This window comes from Tinamus guttatus, unplaced genomic scaffold, assembly GCF_059628265.1.
Source record: "Tinamus guttatus ecotype Peru unplaced genomic scaffold, ASM5962826v1 Tinamus_guttatus_pri_ptg001701l, whole genome shotgun sequence".
In the NCBI taxonomy this organism is placed as follows: Eukaryota; Metazoa; Chordata; class Aves; order Tinamiformes; family Tinamidae; genus Tinamus; species Tinamus guttatus.
In genome coordinates, this window is record NW_028290235.1 from 3,879 (window position 1) to 20,479 (window position 16,601).

The following is a 16,601-nucleotide window of genomic DNA, read 5'->3' on the forward strand; positions in this document are numbered from 1 at the left end:
ACGCCTGGGCCCCTCGCTCGGACGCCGGGGCCCTCCCGGACGCCGGGGCCCTTCCCGGACACCCGGGGCCCTTCCCGGACACCCGGGGCCCTTCCCGGACACCCAGGACCCTTCCCAGACACCCAGGACCCTTCCCGGACGCCGGGGCCCTCCCGGACGCCGGGGCCCTTCCCGGACACCCAGGGCCCTTCCCGGACGCCGGGGCCCTCCCGGACGCCGGGGCCCTTCCCGGACACCCAGGACCCTTCCCGGACGCCGGGGCCCTTCCCGGACGCCCGGGGCCCTCCCGGACACCCAGGGCCCTTCCCGGACGCCGGGGCCCTCCCGGACACCCAGGACCCTCCCGGACACCCAGGGCCCTTCCCGGACGCTGGGGCCCTTCCCGGACGCCGGGGCCCTCCCGGACGCCGGGGCCCTCCCGGACGCCGGGGCCCCTCACCCGCTCGTAGGCCACGTGCCGCCCCCCCCCGGCCGCCAGCGCCTCGTCCCGCCACTCGCGGAGCCACCGCGTGAAGAGGGGGTTGGGCGGGGGGCGGGGCCTGGCGCGGGGGCGGGGCCTGGCGCGGGGGCGGGGCGCGGGGTCAGCCGGGGGCGCCGCCATCGTCGTCCTGCGAGGGAGGGGGAGGAGAGCAAGAGTTGGCCCCGCCCCCGGCTCCCCCCGCGCCCCGCCCCCGGTTCCTCCCCCCCCCGGACGCGCCCCCCCCGGTTCCTCCCCGCCGCGGTCTCCCCCCCCCTCCCCGGCTCCCCCTCCCCCGGACACCGGGGCCCCTCCCGGTTCTCCCGTTTCCCCCCCCCGGCTCCCCCCTCCCCCTGGTTCCTCCCCGGTTCCCCCCTCCCCTCCCCGGACGCCGGGGCCCTCCCCGGTTCCCCCCTCCCCCCCGCTCACCCGCAGCCGTTGGCGCCACCGCCGGGACCGCGGTGACCCCTGACCCGGTAGCTCCGCCCAAGCTCCGCCCCTTCCCTTCCCTTTCCGCGGCCATAGAGAGGCGCGCGGGAGGCCTGAGCGCCGCAGGCGCCCCGCCCCCACTTCCGGTGCCCTAATTTGCATATTCATGAGGCGGCCCTGCGCGTGCGCGGCGCCCGGGCCCTATAGGGTCCCATAGGGCTATAGGGAACTTATGGGGGCGGGGCTAGGGGGTTCTATGGGGGCTATAGGGGGTCTATGGGGGCTCTTGGGCCCTTATAGAAGGTTCTAGGGGGAGCTATGGGGGCCATAGGGCCCCCGCGGGCATCTAGGGAGACTCTGGAGTTCTGAGGAGCCCTATAGGGGCTCTAGGGGGTGTCTAGGGAGCCCTGTGGGGGCTCCAGGGCCCCTATGGGGTCCATGGGGGTGCCAGGCAGTCAGAGGGGCTCTGGGGGACCCTGCAGGGCCCCTATAGACAGTGCCCGAGACAACATACAGGAGCTATAGGGTATGCGGGGGGCTACACGGGGAGACTACGGCAACCCATGGGCCTATAGGGCCCCTATGGACGGGCCCAGGGTGCCTTATAGAGACTAGAGCCCCTATGGGGAGCCCAGGGAGACCTATGGGATCTATAAGGCACCTGGGGGGCAGTGGGACCTATGGGGCTATAGGGCTCCTGCGGGGGGGCCTTGGGGGATCTATGGGGGCTGCAGGGCCCCTAGGGGGGTCTAGGGAGCCCTATGGGATCCATAGGGGCTGCAGAACAGAGCCGGCTCCAACACAACCAAAGTTTTATTTTTTCACCTTAAAAAATCCTTTTACAAAGAAATTCGCGTCCCCCCCCACCGCGAATTGGGGGGGGGGCAGCGGGCGGGGCCCCCCCAAGGGACCATTTTGGGGGGGGGTTGGGGACATTTAGGGGCGTTTTGGGGTCCCCAAGACCCTCCCGGTGTCCCCAAGGTCACGTGGGGCCCCTCCGGCGGGGGTGGGGCCAAGGGGGCGGGGCTCGGGGGGTCTCCCCCTTGGTGGCACCTCGAGCTGCACCCGGTGCCACCAGGGGGGATTTGGGCACAAAGGGGGGGCGGGGCCGCGGCGGGGGCCTTGGGGACACGCGGGGACACGTTGGTGCGGCGGGAGGGCACCGCGGCGCCCGCGCTGGGGACACGGGGACGCCTTGGGGACGTTGGGGACACTCGGGGACACGTTGGTGCGGCGCCCGCGCTGGGGACATGGGGCCGCGCGGTGGCTCCGGGGGTGGCACCGGGGACACAGCGGTGACCTCGGGGACACGTCGGTGACGCGCTGTCCCAGCAGGTCGCACGGGCGGCCAGCGCGGTCCCGCGCTGGGGACACGGGGATGCCTTGGGGACACGTTGGGGACGTTGGGGACACGTTGGGGACGCCCCGGTCCCTCACAGGAAGGCGTCGCACCACTCGCGCAGACACCCCGCGCAGTCCCGCGCTGGGGACACGGGGCCGCGTCGTGGCTGTGTTGGTGGCTCTTGGGCGGTGTTGGGGACACGCTGGGGACACGGGGACGCCTTGGGGACGTTGGGGACACGTTGGGGACACGTTGGGGACACCCGGTCCCTCACAGGAAGGCGTCGCACCACTCGCGCAGACACCCCGCGCAGTCCCGCGCTGGGGACACGGGGTGCGTCGTGGCTGTGTTGGTGGCTCTCGGGTGGCGCTGGGGACACGTTGGGGACACGGGGATGCCTTGGGGACGTTGGGGACACGTTGGGGACGCCCTGGGGATGTTGGGGACACGTTGGGGGCGTTGGGGACGCCCTGGGGACGCCCCGGTCCCTCACAGGAAGGCGTCGCACCACTCGCGCAGACACCCCGCGCAGTCCCGCGCCTGCTTCGCGTTGGCCCCGCAGGCCTCGTGCAGCCACTCGCGGAACAGCCCCTCGTCCTTGCGCAGCACCAGGAACTGCCCCAGCACCACGTAGGCCTGCGGGGACAATGGGGACAATGGGGACGAGGGGGACGACGGGGACAATGGGGACAGCCCCGCGGGGCACCAGGAACTGCCCCAGCACCACGTAGGCCTGCGGGGACAATGGGGACAATGGGGACGATGGGGACAGGGGGACAATGGGGACGATGGGGACAGGGGGACAATGGGGACGATGGGGACGATGGGGACAGGGGGACAATGGGGACAATGGGGACAATGGGGACGATGGGGACAATGGGGACGATGGGGACGATGGGGACAATGGGGACAATGGGGACAATGGGGACAATGGGGACAGCCCCACGGAGCACCAGGAACTGCCCCAGCACCACGTAGGCCTGCGGGGACAATGGGGACAGGGGGACGATGGGGACGATGGGGACAATGGGGACGATGGGGACAATGGGGACAGCCCCACGGGGGCCATCGGGGGAGCCCGGGGGACATCGGGGGGATTTTCCCTGTTTTCTGCCGTTTTGGAGCCCCGGGAGCTGCCCCAGCACCACGGAGGCCGGCGGGGGGGACAGCCCTGTCACCATCTGGGGACACCTCCAGGTGGCACCTGGGGACACCTGCAAGGGGTCGGGCCCTCTGGGGGTTTGGGGACATTCCCCAGGTTCTGGGGTCTCCTATGGCTTCGGGGGGTAGCCCAGCATGTCCCCATGTCCCCCTAGTGTCCCCATGTCCCCCTAGTGTCCCCATGTCCCCACGGTGTCCCCATGTCCCCACGGTGTCCCCGTGTCCCCAGTGTCCCCGTGTCCCCACGGTGTCCCCATGTCCCCATAGTGTCCCCATGTCCCCATGGTGTCCCCACAGTGTCCCCATGTCCCCGTGTCCCCATGGTGTCCCCACGGTGTCCCCATGTCCCCATGTCCCCATGGTGTCCCCATGTCCCCACAGTGTCCCCGTGTCCCCACAGTGTCCCCGTGTCCCCACAGTGTCCCCATGTCCCCACGGTGTCCCCGTGTCCCCATAGTGTCCCCATGTCCCCGTGTCACCTTGTCGAAGCCCTTCTCCTCCAGCCGCTGGCTCAGCGTGTCCCCGATCCCGGCCATGTCCCCATGTCCCCACAGTGTCCCCATGTCCCCACAGTGTCCCCGTGTCCCCACGGTGTCCCCGTGTCCCCGTGTCACCTTGTCGAAGCCCTTCTCCTCCAGCCGCTGGCTCAGCGTGTCCCCGATCCCAGCCATGTCCCCACAGTGTCCCCGTGTCCCCACGGTGTCCCCGTGTCACCTTGTCGAAGCCCTTCTCCTCCAGCCGCTGGCTCAGCGTGTCCCCGATCCCGGCCATGTCCCCACGGTGTCCCCATGTCCCCACGGTGTCCCCAATGTCCCCACAGTGTCACCTTGTCGAAGCCCTTCTCCTCCAGCCGCTGGCTCAGCGTGTCCCCGATCCCGGCCAGGCTCCGCACGGGTTTGTCCCCCATGGGCTCCGCCACGAAGTCCCGGTGCTTCTGGACGTCGAGGACATCTCGGCCACCGCCTGGGGGGACAGCGCGGCTGGGGACCCTGGGGACACCCTGGGGACACCCTGGGGACACGGACACTGTGGGGGGGCGGTGACCCCAGGGAGAAGGACGGGGACGGGACAGGGACACGATGGGACAGGGACACGACGGGGACAGGGACACGATGGGACAGGGACACGACGGGACAGGGATGGTGGCACCAGGGACACCCTGGGCACGGGGACAGTGTCGGGAGGGAGGTGAGGACAACGTGGGGATGGGGACGGGGCACGGGGACAGATATCGGTCCTTATAGGTCCCCATAGCCCCTATAGGTGCCCATAGCCTCTATAGCTCCGCATGAGCCCCTATGGCTCCCCCACAGTCCCCAGGGAGCCCCACAGGTCCCCCATAAGCCCCTATGGATCCCCCATAGGGCCCTATAGATCCCCATAGAGCCCTATGGATCCCCTGTGGATCCCCCATAGGGCCCTGTGGATCCCCCACAAGCCCCTATGGATCCCCTGTGGATCCCCCATAGGGCCCTATAGATCCCCCATAAGCCCCTATGGATCCCCTGTAGATCCCCCATAAGCCCCTATGGATCCCCCCTAGGGCCCTATAGATCCCCCATAGGGCCCTGTGGATCCCCCCATAGGGCTCTGTGGATCCCCCCATAGGGCCCTATAGATCCCCATAAGCCCCTATGGATCCCCTGTGGATCCCCCATAGGGCCCTATAGATCCCCCATAGGGCCCTGTGGATCCCCCATAGGGCCCTATAGATCCCTATAGACCCCCATAGGGCCCTATAGATCCCCATAAGCCCCAATGGATCCCCTGTGGATCCCCCATAGGGCCCTATAGATTCCTATGGATCCCCATAGGGCCCCGCACCCCCCGCCCCGCCCCCGCACCGGCGCCGCCGCCGCTTCTCAACCGCCGCTCCCGCCCAACGTGCCGCCGCGCGCTGACGTCACTTCCGGCCGCGCCTGCGCGATCCCGCCACCTCCGGCCGGCGAGGGCGGCGGCCGGAAGTGACGGCAGCTCGCGGAGGGGCCGCTCTAGGAGCGGCCGGAAGGGAGCATAGAGTGGAGGGGCTGCCTAGCAACGCGCTCGCGGCGGAAGTGGAGGGGGATGCTCTAGCACGGCGGCGCCGCCACTCTGTGGCCGCGGGAGGTTCCACGGAGAGGGAGCGACCATAGAGAGGAGGAGGCGGGCGGGGCAAGGAGCGGTGTTTCCGGAAGTGACGCTACGCGCGGGGAGAGGACCCGGAAGCGGCGGCGTCCCATGCGGCGAGCGCGCTGAGGCGGAGGGCCCCGGCGTCCGGGATGTCGCGGGCCACGAAGCGGAAACACGTGACGAGGGAGGTGCTGGAGGAGCGCGTGGAGCCGGCCCCGCCGCAGCGGATCGTGCGGGTGAGCGGGGCGGGACGGGGACGCGGCGGGCCCGGGGACACCGGGGACACGGGGATGTCCCCGCAGGTGCTGGGGACCCCCGGGAACAACCTGCACCAGGTGGAGACCCCCGAGGGCTCCCGCTTCCTCGTGACGATGCCCAGCCGCTTCCGGCGCCACATCTGGATCAAGAGAGGTGACGTCCCCAGATCCTCACGGGTGTCCTGGGGGCTCCTCGGTGTCCCCAACGTCACCCCGTTTAGCGCCGTGTCCCCAACGTGTCCCCAACGTGTCCCCACCGTGTCCCCAACGTGTCCCCAACGTGTCCCCAACGTGTCCCCAACGTGCCCCAGGGTGTCTCTTGGGTGTCCCCAAGGTGTCCCCAGGGGGTCCCTTCCCAGGCCGGTGTCCCCAGCCCATCTGTGTCCTCCCCCAGCTCCGTGTCCCCAATGTCCCTGCGCTGTCCCCAATGTCCCCGCGCTGTCCCCATGTCCCCACGCTGTCCCCATGTCCCTGCGCTGTCCCCATGTCCCTGCGCTGTCCCCAATGTCCCCGCGCTGTCCCCACGTCCCTGTGATGTCTCTGTGTCCCCACACTGTCCCCAATGTCCCCGCGCTGTCCCCAATGTCCCTGCGCTGTTCTCATGTCCCCACACTGTCCCCAACGTCCCCGTGTCCCCAGGTGACTTCCTGCTCGTGGACCCCATCGAGGAGGGTGACAAGGTCAAGGCCGAGATGCGGCTGCTGCTGCTGCCCCCGCACGTCCGCTGGCTGCAGCACCGGGGCCTCTGGTAGCGCCAAAACGCCCCAAAACGCCCCCCAAAACCCGAATCACCCCAAAACGCCCCCAAATCACCCCAAAACCGCCCGGAAATGCCCGAACCCGCGTCGGAAATGTCCCCAAACCGCCCGGAAACACCTGAAATACCCCTGAAACCCCCTCCAAATCATCCCTACCCCCCCCCAACACCCAAAACACCCCAAATCCCCCCAAATCCTCTCAAACGCCCAAATGACCCTAAATCCCCCCAAATCCCCGACACCCCCCCCAGATCCCCCCCCCACCCCCTCAAAGCCCCTGGACCCCCCGTGACCCCCCCTCCCCCCCCAGGCCTGAGGCCTTCGCCCCCCCGGACACACGGAAGTCCCGGTAAGCTGGGGGGGAGGGTCAATTGGGGGGGTCCTTGACGAGGGGCTGTTAACTGGGGGGTAATTAGGGCTGCTAATTGGGGCTAATGGGATTCAGCGGGTGTCCTTAATTGGGGGGAGCGGGGGCAGGGTTGCGGGACACGTGTGTTGGGGATGGGGACACGCGTTGGGGACGGGGACACACGTGTGTTGGGGACGGGGACACGCGGGTGTGTTGGGGACGGGGACACGCGGGTGTGTTGGGGACAGGGACACGCGTGTGTGTTGGGGACGGGGACACGCGTTGGGGACGGGGACGCGCGTGTGTGTGTTGGGGACGGGGACGCGCGTGTGTGTTGGGGACGGGGACACGTGTGTGTGTTGGGGACGGGGACACGCGCGTGTGTGTTGGGGACGGGGACACGCGCGTGTGTGTTGGGGATGGGGACACGCGTGTGTTGGGGATGGGGACACGCGTGTGTTGGGGATGGGGACACGTGTTGGGGACGGGGACACGCGTGTGTGTGTTGGGGACGGGGACACGCGTGTGACGTCTCCTATGACAGCGAGGACGAGGACGGGGACGAGCAGCTCTTTGTGAACACGAACCGGGCGGGTGCTGGGGACACCGGGGACACCGAGGACAGCGAGGACGAGGACACCGAGGACAGCGGGGACGAGGACACCGAGGACATGGAGGACGCAGGTGACCAGGAGCACAAGGACACGGGTGACAACCCAGGTGATGTCCAGGCCATGCGGTGCCCGTGACACGGATAGGTAACGTCATGGAGAGGTGACACGTGACGTCATGGACAGGTGACACTGGTGACACGAGGCAACGTGGACGCGTGACGTCATGGCCCAGCCTCGTCTCCCAAATAAAGGACCTTTCTTGTCACTGTCCCCCGCCGCGTCACTGTGTGTGACGGGGACACGCGGTGGCGTCAGTGCCCCAGAAACACAGAGCTGGCCTTGGGGACAGCGTTTATTGTCACCCCTGGGGGTGGTACCGAACGGTGACACTGCTGGGGGGTGACGCGTCGGGTGACGCATCGGGTGACTCGGTGACGCGTCGGGTCCCGGCTGGCAGCGGCCACTGTCACTTGGTGATGGTGTTCCTGGGGGGAGGGTGTCAGTCACACGGGGGCTCCCGGTGTCACTTGTCCCCAGTGTCGCGCTCGGTCCCTCCCATTCCCGTTCCCGCTCCCATTCCCGGTATTCCCGGGATTCCTCACGCGTTCATGCTCTTCCCGCTGCCGCTCAGCACCACGTAGGGCAGCCCATTCCCCTTCCCGCTCCCATTCCCGGCATTCCCGGGATTCCTCACGCGTTCATGCTCTTCCCGCTGCCGCTCAGCACCACGTAGGGCAGCCCATTCCCGTTCCCGCTCCCATTCCCGGTATTCCCGGGATTCCTCACGCGTTCATGCTCTTCCCGCTGCCGCTCAGCACCACGTAGGGCGTCTTCTGCGCCCGCTGCTTCTCCTGCAGCAGGGCCACCGTCCCCAGGGGGGTGTCGCTGGAGCTCATGCGCTTGAGCAGCTGCGGGGACGACAGCGGGGACGTCACCGGGACAACACCGGGACGCGGGGACGTCACCAGGACACAGGGATGTCACAGGGACAACGTATGGGGCCGCAGCAGCATCAACAGTGACACCGGGACGTTGTGTGGGGGGACATTGTTTTCTTAAGGGCCTGGCACCACCCCGGGTGTCCCCAACGTGTCCCTGCCGGATCCCCCCGCTGTCCCCATCGTGTCCCCTCGTTGTCCCCAACGTGTCCCCGCCGTGTCCCCGCGTTGTCCCCAACGTGTCCCCGCCGTGTCCCCGCGTTGTCCCCAACGTGTCCCCGCGTTGTCCCCAACGTGTCCCCGCCGTGTCCCCTCGTTGTCCCCAACGTGTCCCCTCGTTGTCCCCAACGTGTCCCCGCCGTGTCCCCTCGTTGTCCCCATTGTGTCCCCACGCTGTCCCCATCGTGTCCCCGCCGTGTCCCCCCGCTGTCCCCACCGTGTCCCCCTGCTGTCCCCGCCGTGTCCCCTCGTTGTCCCCGCCGCGTCCCCCCTGCGCCGCTCACCGCCTCCTCGTCCAGCTTCTTCATCCTGCGCTCCGTCTTCATCTTCCCGGAGCCCTTCCCGTGGAAGCGGTGCGAGAGCTGCCGGAAGGCCTGGAGCGGGGACAGGCGGCGTCGGGGGTGGCCGCGGCCCCGCTGGCCCCGTCCCGCTGTCCCCGTCCCCGCGTCACCTCCTTGGGCGTCAGCTTGCGGCCGGTCTCGTCCACGTACTCGATCTTGACGTCGGGCCGGTAGCCCTCCTTCTCCTTGAAGTCCTGCGTGAAGCCGCGGTACTCCTCGCGCCGGCTGTACTTGTCATCGATGGCCCTGGTGGGGACACGGGGGACACGGGGACGGCGTCACCCGCGGCTGGGGACAGCAGGGACGCATTGGGGACACAGGGATGGGGCAATCGGGACACACTGGGGGACACGAGCAGGTCCGCGGTCCTCCTGCCGGCTGTACCCGTCACCTGTAATTGTGCATGGGGACACTACAGGATGTGGGGACAGCGTCACGCAGTGTTGGGGACATTGGGATATGGGCATGGAGAAACTGGGGGACGTGAGGGGACACGGGGATTTCTTTGCTGCTCCTGCCAGCTGTAGTTGTCACCCGCGGTTGTTCGTGAGGACACTAGGGGATGCAGGGACAGCGTCACGCGGTGCTGGGGACGTTGGGGACACATTGGGGACACGCCAGGGCCACTCACATCTTGTCCTCGATGCAGTAGACGGCCGATGGCAACGACTTGTTGGGCGCCTTCACCCGCGCCACCTTCTGCACCGTCGTCTCCAACAGCCCTGCGCCGGGTGACAAACAACAGGCGGCTCAGGGGGGCCCGGGCCAGCGCGGGGTCTCCGCGGGTCCCCAGGGGGCCCTGGCGTCCGGGCACCTTTGTTCTGGCACAGGAGCAGGGCGGCCGCCAGGCCCCGGTTCACGATGGGCTCCTCGTCCAGGATGGTGGTGGAGGAGGCTGAGAGCTGGGGACAAAAACGGGGTCACCAGGGGCGTTTTGGGGGGACAATGTCACTTTGGGGGTGTCCAATGGTTTGCGGTGGGTTTTGTAGTGGTTTGGGGTATTTTCAGGACGTTTTGGGGGTGTTCTGGGGTGTCCTACCACGGTGGCTTCTCAACCACGTTGAGGGTCCTCCAGAACCACGGTCTGCTGGCGACGGGTCGTGGTGACAGTTTGGGGGGGAACCTCTTGTTTTTTGGTGTTTTGGAGGTGTCTGATGGTTCAGGGGAGTTTTGGGGGCTGCCTGGAGGTTTTGGGGATTTCATGGACTATCCTGGTGGCTCCTCACAGGGGGGAATTGTCCTCGCGTGCTCCTGCCCATGGGGACACGTTTGGGGGGCTTGTAGTTTTGCGAGTGTTTTGGGGGATTTCTGGGTGTTTTGAGGCGTTTTAGGGTGTTTCGGGGCTCACGTCCTGCTGCTGCCGCTCCTCGGCCAGGTTCACGGTGTTTTGGGGGGGTTTTGGGGTGTTTTGGGGGATTTCTGGGTGTTTTGAGGTGTTTCGGGGCTCACGTCCTGCTGCTGCCGCTCCTCGGCCAGGTTCGCAGTGTTTTGGGGGTGTTTTGGGGGATTTCTGGGTGTTTTGAGGCGTTTTGGGGTGTTTTGGGGCTCACGTCCTGCTGCTGCCGCTCCTCGGCCAGGTTCACGGTGTTTTGGGGGGTGTTTTGGGGGATTTCGGGGTGTTTCGGGGCTCACGTCCTGCTGCTGCCGCTCCTCGGCCAGGTTCACGGTGCTCCAGCCCACGTTCTCCTCCGTGTCCGAGTCCGGGGAGCCGACGGGAGAGCGACGCTCGTCGCGCTCGAAGTCCTGCGGGGGGACACGGGGGGGACACGGAGGGGACATTGGGGGACACAGGGAGGACATAGGGGGGGACATTGAGGGACACACAGGGGACAAGGGATGGAAACACCACAAGGGCCAGGGGATACGAGGAGGGATGGGGAAGGGGGTGTCAGAGGAGAAACCGACCCCCAAATGTCCCCTTGACTCCTTAGTGCCCCCCCAGACCCACAAGTACCCCCTAAGGGCCCCCTGAAGCTTCCAGACCCCCCAAATCACCCCCAAACTGCCCCAAACTGCCCCCCGGCCCCACAAGTGCCCCTTGATTCTCCGTAACCTCCTCCTGCTGCTCACGGTTGTCCTCCAGACCACTCCAAAGTGCCCCAAATCCTCCCCAAACCGCCCCAAAGCGCCGCCCGCGGCGGCAGCCCCGCACCATGAGCTCCTCCTGCTCCTCGCGGTTCCCGGCCAGGCCGTACGTCGGGATCTCGCCCAGCGTCCGGCAGAACTCGGAGGTCGCGTTGAAGACGATGGCGCCGGCCCGGCCGTCCGCCCCCCCCGGCCCCCCCGGCGCCCCCCGGCGCCGCTGCACCAGCTCCGGCACCTGCGGGGGGGTGGGGGGCACCGTGGAGCCCGGACGCCTGGGCCCTTCGCAGGCCCCCCCGTACGGAGAGCTCCGGGGACGGGGAAAGGAGCCACCGGGGCCCGGACGCCTGGGCCCCTCCCTGGCCCCCAGCCCGCGGCCCTCCCGGACGCCGGGGCCCTCCCGGACGCCGGGGCCCGCTCACCCGCTCGCCGCCGGCCTCGCGCAGCTGCTGCAGCTGCCGCAGGCGCCGACTCTTCTCCAGCTGCTTCTGCAGCTCCTGCTCGGCCTCGTCCTCCTCCAGCGCCGCCGGAGAGCCGGGGGGGGGCTCCTCTGCGGGGGGGCGGGGGGTGTCAGGGGCCCCGGCGTCCGGGGGCGCCCCCATCCCCACGCGGGGGCCCCGGCGTCCGGGGCTGCCCCCATCCCCGCGCGGGGGCCCCGGCGTCCGGGGCTGCCCCCATCCCCGCGCAGGGGCCCTGGCGTCCCGGGCTGCCCCCATCCCCGCGCGGGGGCCCTGGCGTCCGGGCGCCGCTCACCGTCGCTGCTCGGCTCCGTGTTCTCCACGGGGGGGGCGGCCGAGGGGCTCGCGGGGGCGGGGGGGGCGGCAGCCGGCGGGGGGGGCGGGGCCGGGTCCTGCCCCTCCCCCTCCTCCCCTCCCCCGCCCTCGGCTGCCCCCCCGGGGGCTCCGTCCTCGGCCTCGGGGTGGCCCCGGCCCCGCGACCTGGGGAACAAAACGGGGGGGGGGTCGGGGGGGGTCAGGGGGGTCACCCCAGTGCCCCCCCCAGCAGCTTTGCTGCCCCCCCGGACCCACCTGGAGCCGAGGTCCCCGCGGGGGGGGCGGCGCCAGCGGGAGCAGCTCGTCCGCGCGGAGCCGCCTCTCCCGGCGCCGCAGCCGCCGCAGCCGCTTCCGGGGCTTCCGGAAGGGCACGGCCTGGGGGGGGGGGGGGTGAGGACCCCCGGGACCCCCCCCACGACCCCCCCAGGATCCCCCCTGCACCCCCCCCGGGATCCCCCTCCGCGCCCCCTCCCCAAACCCCCCCCCCCATTCCCCCCCTTTTCCCTCCAGCCCCCCCTTCCCTGGGACCGCCCCATTTCCCAGGACCGCCCTCCATTCCCCATCCCCCATCGCCTGCCTTCCCCCCTCCCCCTATCCCCCACTCCCCCCCCCCACCCCCCATTTGCCCCTCCCATCCCCCCCATTTGCCCCCCCGCTCTCCCATCCCCCCCATTTGTCCCCCCATCCCCCCATTTGCCCCCCCGCCCGTTTGCCCCCCCCCGCTCTCCCATCCCCCCCCTTTGCCCCCCCCTGCCCCTTTGCCCCCCCCCCCCGCTCCCCCACCCCTCCACCTCCTCGCGGGGGTCCCGGAACTCGGCCGCCAGGCGGGGGGGGGGCAGCTCCAGGCTCTGGGGTTGGGGTCCCCCGGTGGGGGGGGGGCGGCGGCGCCGGGACCCCCCCGGACGCCAGGCGGAAGGAGGGGGGGGCCGAGAGCCCCAGGGCCTCCGAGTACTGCGGGAGCAGCTCCTGGGGGGACAGCGGGGGACAACGGGGACAATGGGGGGACACGGAGACAATGGGGACAACGGGGGGACACGGGGACAATGGGGACAATGGGGGGACACGGGGACAACGGGGGGACACGGGGCAATGGGGACAATGGGGGACACGGGGACAGCAACAGGGACAAGGGAACAACGGGGGACATCAGCAACACTCAAGCGGTGCCTCAGGACACCCCATGAGGTCCCCAACCACAGCAAGGAACAGGGATCCCCCCGCCCCGGGACAGGTGCCACCAGGGTGAGGTGACACTGGGAAGTGCCACCACCGGGGAGGTGACACGCGGGGACACTCACGGTGGCGCCGCCCTCGGGCTCCTGGCCCGGGTCGTATCCCGGCCTGCGGCTCCGGAGCTGCAGGGAGCGCCGGGCGACGTCGGCCTCGGCCAGCGCCGGGTTCACCAGGACGTCCTCGGCCTCCTCCAGCACCCCTGGGGACACAGCGGGGACATGGGGACACGGGGACACCCCGCGAGGACCCCATGGGGACACAGGAACCCAACAGGGGACACGGGAACCCTGCGTGGTGACACATCAGGACACCCTGTCAAAATACAGCGACACACGGGAAAACGCGGGGACATGGGAACCATGTGGGGACACTGCAGGGAACCCTGCCAGGACACGGGGACACCTTGGGGACACTTTGGTGACACAGCAGGAACTCTCTAGCCCCGCACAGAGCCAACGCAGGGCCAGGAGCCCCGTGGTGTCCACGATGCCCCCAGTGTCACCGGTGTCACCATGGGAGTCCCCGCCATGTCTCCGGTGTCCCCAATACCGCCCTGGTGTCACCCCGGTGTCCCCGAGCTCCCCGGTGTCCCCGCGCTGTCCTCACCCTTGTCCCGCAGCGTCAGCACCAGGGTCTCCCCTTCACGGAAGGCCCCCACGTCGTGTCCCACCATGAGGCCCTGCAGGTCCCGGGCGCTGTAGAGCTCCTGGGGGACAGCGGGGACAGCGGGTGACCCTTGGGGACACCGCGTGACACAAGGGTCCCCCCGGGTGCTGCGCAGCTGCCAACTGTCACCTCTACATAAATGACTGTTCCCAAATGTCCCCAATGGCTCCCTGAGCGTCCCCCAAACGGCCTCAAAGATCCCCCCGTGCCTGAGTGTCCCCTGGGCATCCCCAAGGCCCCCAACGTGTCCCAAGTGTCCCCAATGCGTCCTTGACCATCCCTCAAGAATCCCCAAGGATCCCCAACTTGTCTGAACATCCCCAAACACCCCCAGGATGTCTCAGTGTTCCCAACGTGTCCCCAACACGTCCCCGAGCGGCCACCAGGAATCCCCACGTGTCCCCAACGCTCCCTCGAATGTCCCCCGAGGATCCCCGAGTGCCCCCCAATGCGTCCCCGCGTGTCCCCGCGTGTCCCCCGCGCGTCCCCCGCACCCGGCGCCGCCGCTGGAACTCCTCCTCCACCAGGGCCGACACGCCGAATTCCTCGTCCATCTCCTCCAGCAGCTTGGCCTGAAACGGGGCCGTTCCGCCCCAAAACCGCGTCACCGGGGGAGGGGGCGGCCCACGCGGCAGGGACAGCGGCCCGGACGCCAGGGCCCCCCCGGACGCCGGGGCCCCCCCGGACCGGGCGCCCCCCCCGCACCCGCTTCTCCGCCAGCTCCCGCTCCTGCTGCAGCCGGCGGCTCCGCTCGATCCAGGCGCTGGCGTCGTCCAGGCCGGGCTCCTCCTCGCCCAGCGTCCGCACCTGCCTGCGGGGACACGTGGGGACACGTGGGGACACGGCAGGGACACAGCGGGGACGCGTGGGGACACGGCGGGGACACGGCGGGGACACGGCGGGGACATGTGGGGACGCGGCGGGGAACCTCAGGGACACAGCGGGGACACGTGGGGACACAACGGGGAAGCTTGGGGACGTGCAGTGACACAGCGGGGACATTCGAGGCGGCGACAGGACACAATGGAGATGCTTGGGGACACAATGGAGATGCTTGGGGACATGACAAGGATGCTCGGGGACATGCAAGGACGCAACAGGGACGCTTGAGGAGGCAATGGGGGGACTCGGGGACACACAGGGATGCGATGGGGGGACTTGGGGACACACGGGGACGCTCAGGGCCGCACGGGGACACACGGGGACACTCGGGGCCGCAATGGGGACACAACGGGGACACTCGGGGCCACGCAGGGACGCAATGGGGACCCTGGGGGCCGCTGGGCCCCGCGCACCCCAGGCGCTGGCTCAGCAGCCGCCGCTCCCGCGCCGCCGCCAGCCGCTCCCGCAGCTCCTGGCGCTGCCGCTGCCGCAGGGGGTTGAGCGGCGCCGCCGCCACCGGCTCCGCCGACGTCCCGGCCTCTGCGGGGGGACGGGGCCCTCAGCGCCCGGGGACACCGAGATCCCCAGGGACACCGAGGTCCCCAAGGACCCCAAGGACACCGAGGACCCCAGGGACACCGAGGACCCCAAGGTCCCCAGGGTCCCCGAGATCCCCAGGGACCCCAGGAACACCAAGGTCCCCAGGGACACCGAGGTCCCCGGGGACCCCAAGGATCCCAAGGTCCCCAAGGACCCCCAGGGTCCCCAAGGTCCCCAGGGACACCAAGGTCCCCAAGTCCCCGCGAAGGGGGGGCCGCCGTCCCCCCCACTCACCCTTCTTGGGCGCCGACAGCTCCAGGGGTTTGAGGCCCAGCTTGGCCCGCAGTTTGCTGCAAAACAAGGCGCGTGTCAGCGCAATTAGCTAAATTAACCACAACTAACTGATTATGGGCATTAATTAACGAGAGCACAGATAACAGCTGATCGGTGCTTAGTTAACATGCAAGCATTCAACTAAGCCGGATAAACTTGGGGCTAACTCAAGGCAATATTCCCTGTTTACAGGAAGTTTTAAAACACAAAAAATTTAAACGAGAATTAACTGATTGCAAAACCAATGAACATCAACACAAAACAACTCTTAATTAAAACGCATAATAGAAACAGTGCCTGAAAAGCACTTCACGAACCGGTAGCGCGTTAAACGGCACAAGGAAGAGTTGGGAAAACTGGGAATGCTGGAGCCAGGGGAGCCCAAGGGGCGGCTGGGGGGGCATTGGGGGGTCCCGGGGGGAGCTGGGGGGGTCCCGGGGGGCACTGGGGGGTCATCGGGGTCCGGGGGGCACTGGGGGGTCCCGGGGGGAGCTGGGGGGGCTTGGGGGGTCCCGGGGGGCACTAGGGGGTCATCGGGGGGGTCCCGGGGGGCGCTGGGGGGGTATCGGGGTCCGGGGGGGTCTCACTTGGTCTCCTCGATGCTGAGCGACGTCTCCCCCCCGCCGGAGCCCTTGGAGCCGCTGCCGCCTGGGGGGTGGGGGGGGGGGTTGTTATTACCGGGGGCGACACCCCCAGCCCCCCACGACACCCCCCGACTCCCCCAGCCCCCCTTCATCCCTCTATAGCCCCCCAGGCTGCCCCCTAGCCCCAGAGAATCCCCTGGACACCCCCTATAGCCTCTGCAGACCCCTCTAATCCCCCTTACAGCCCCCCAGCCCCCCTATAGCCCCGCTAGGCCCCCCCAGAGCCACCTACAGCCGCCCCAAAACACCCAATAGCCCCCAAGCCCCCCCTTGCCCCCCCCGTCCCCCTGTTGCCCTCCCCACAGCCACCTACAGCTGCCCCCAAACGTCCTATAGCCCCCCGTGCCCCCCACTGGGCCTCCCTATAGCCCCCCGTACCCCCCCCCGGGTCTCCCTATAGCCCCCCGTGCCCCCCCCGGGCTCCCTATAGCCCCCCGTGCCCCCCCGGGCCTCCCTATAGCCCCCCGTGCCCCC

At 69.2% G+C, this 16,601-nt stretch overlaps 3 protein-coding genes across 3 annotated transcripts; 1 reads left to right on the forward strand and 2 right to left on the reverse strand.

Annotated features, from left to right (window-relative positions):
- Positions 1 to 2,717: 2,717 nt before the first annotated feature.
- BANF1 (barrier to autointegration nuclear assembly factor 1) lies at positions 2,718 to 4,730 on the reverse strand. The gene is made up of 3 exons (XM_088539450.1): positions 4,701 to 4,730; positions 4,216 to 4,389; positions 2,718 to 2,864 (listed from the first exon to the last, which is right to left on the reverse strand). The coding sequence occupies exons 1-3, from the start codon at positions 4,728 to 4,730 to the stop codon at positions 2,718 to 2,720; spliced, it is 351 nt and encodes a 116-aa protein (XP_088395576.1).
- An 857-nt stretch (positions 4,731 to 5,587) lies between these two features.
- EIF1AD (eukaryotic translation initiation factor 1A domain containing) lies at positions 5,588 to 7,611 on the forward strand. Its single transcript, XM_088539451.1, has 5 exons — positions 5,588 to 5,734; positions 5,801 to 5,909; positions 6,395 to 6,503; positions 6,824 to 6,862; positions 7,407 to 7,611. Exons 1-5 carry the CDS (start codon positions 5,648 to 5,650, stop codon positions 7,609 to 7,611), a joined length of 549 nt encoding a protein of 182 aa, XP_088395577.1. The 5' UTR covers positions 5,588 to 5,647.
- A 308-nt stretch (positions 7,612 to 7,919) lies between these two features.
- Positions 7,920 to 16,131, reverse strand: SART1 (spliceosome associated factor 1, recruiter of U4/U6.U5 tri-snRNP; the record flags this gene model as incomplete). Its single annotated transcript, XM_088539452.1, has 18 exons — positions 7,920 to 7,961; positions 8,263 to 8,384; positions 8,918 to 9,007; positions 9,085 to 9,220; positions 9,606 to 9,696; positions 9,789 to 9,876; positions 10,607 to 10,717; positions 11,127 to 11,294; positions 11,479 to 11,606; positions 12,081 to 12,204; positions 12,613 to 12,795; positions 13,128 to 13,261; positions 13,669 to 13,768; positions 14,223 to 14,300; positions 14,434 to 14,539; positions 15,024 to 15,150; positions 15,445 to 15,500; positions 16,071 to 16,131. Coding segments are annotated over 18 exons (1,922 nt in total), but the record flags the coding sequence as incomplete, so codon positions are not given.
- Positions 16,132 to 16,601: the final 470 nt, after the last annotated feature.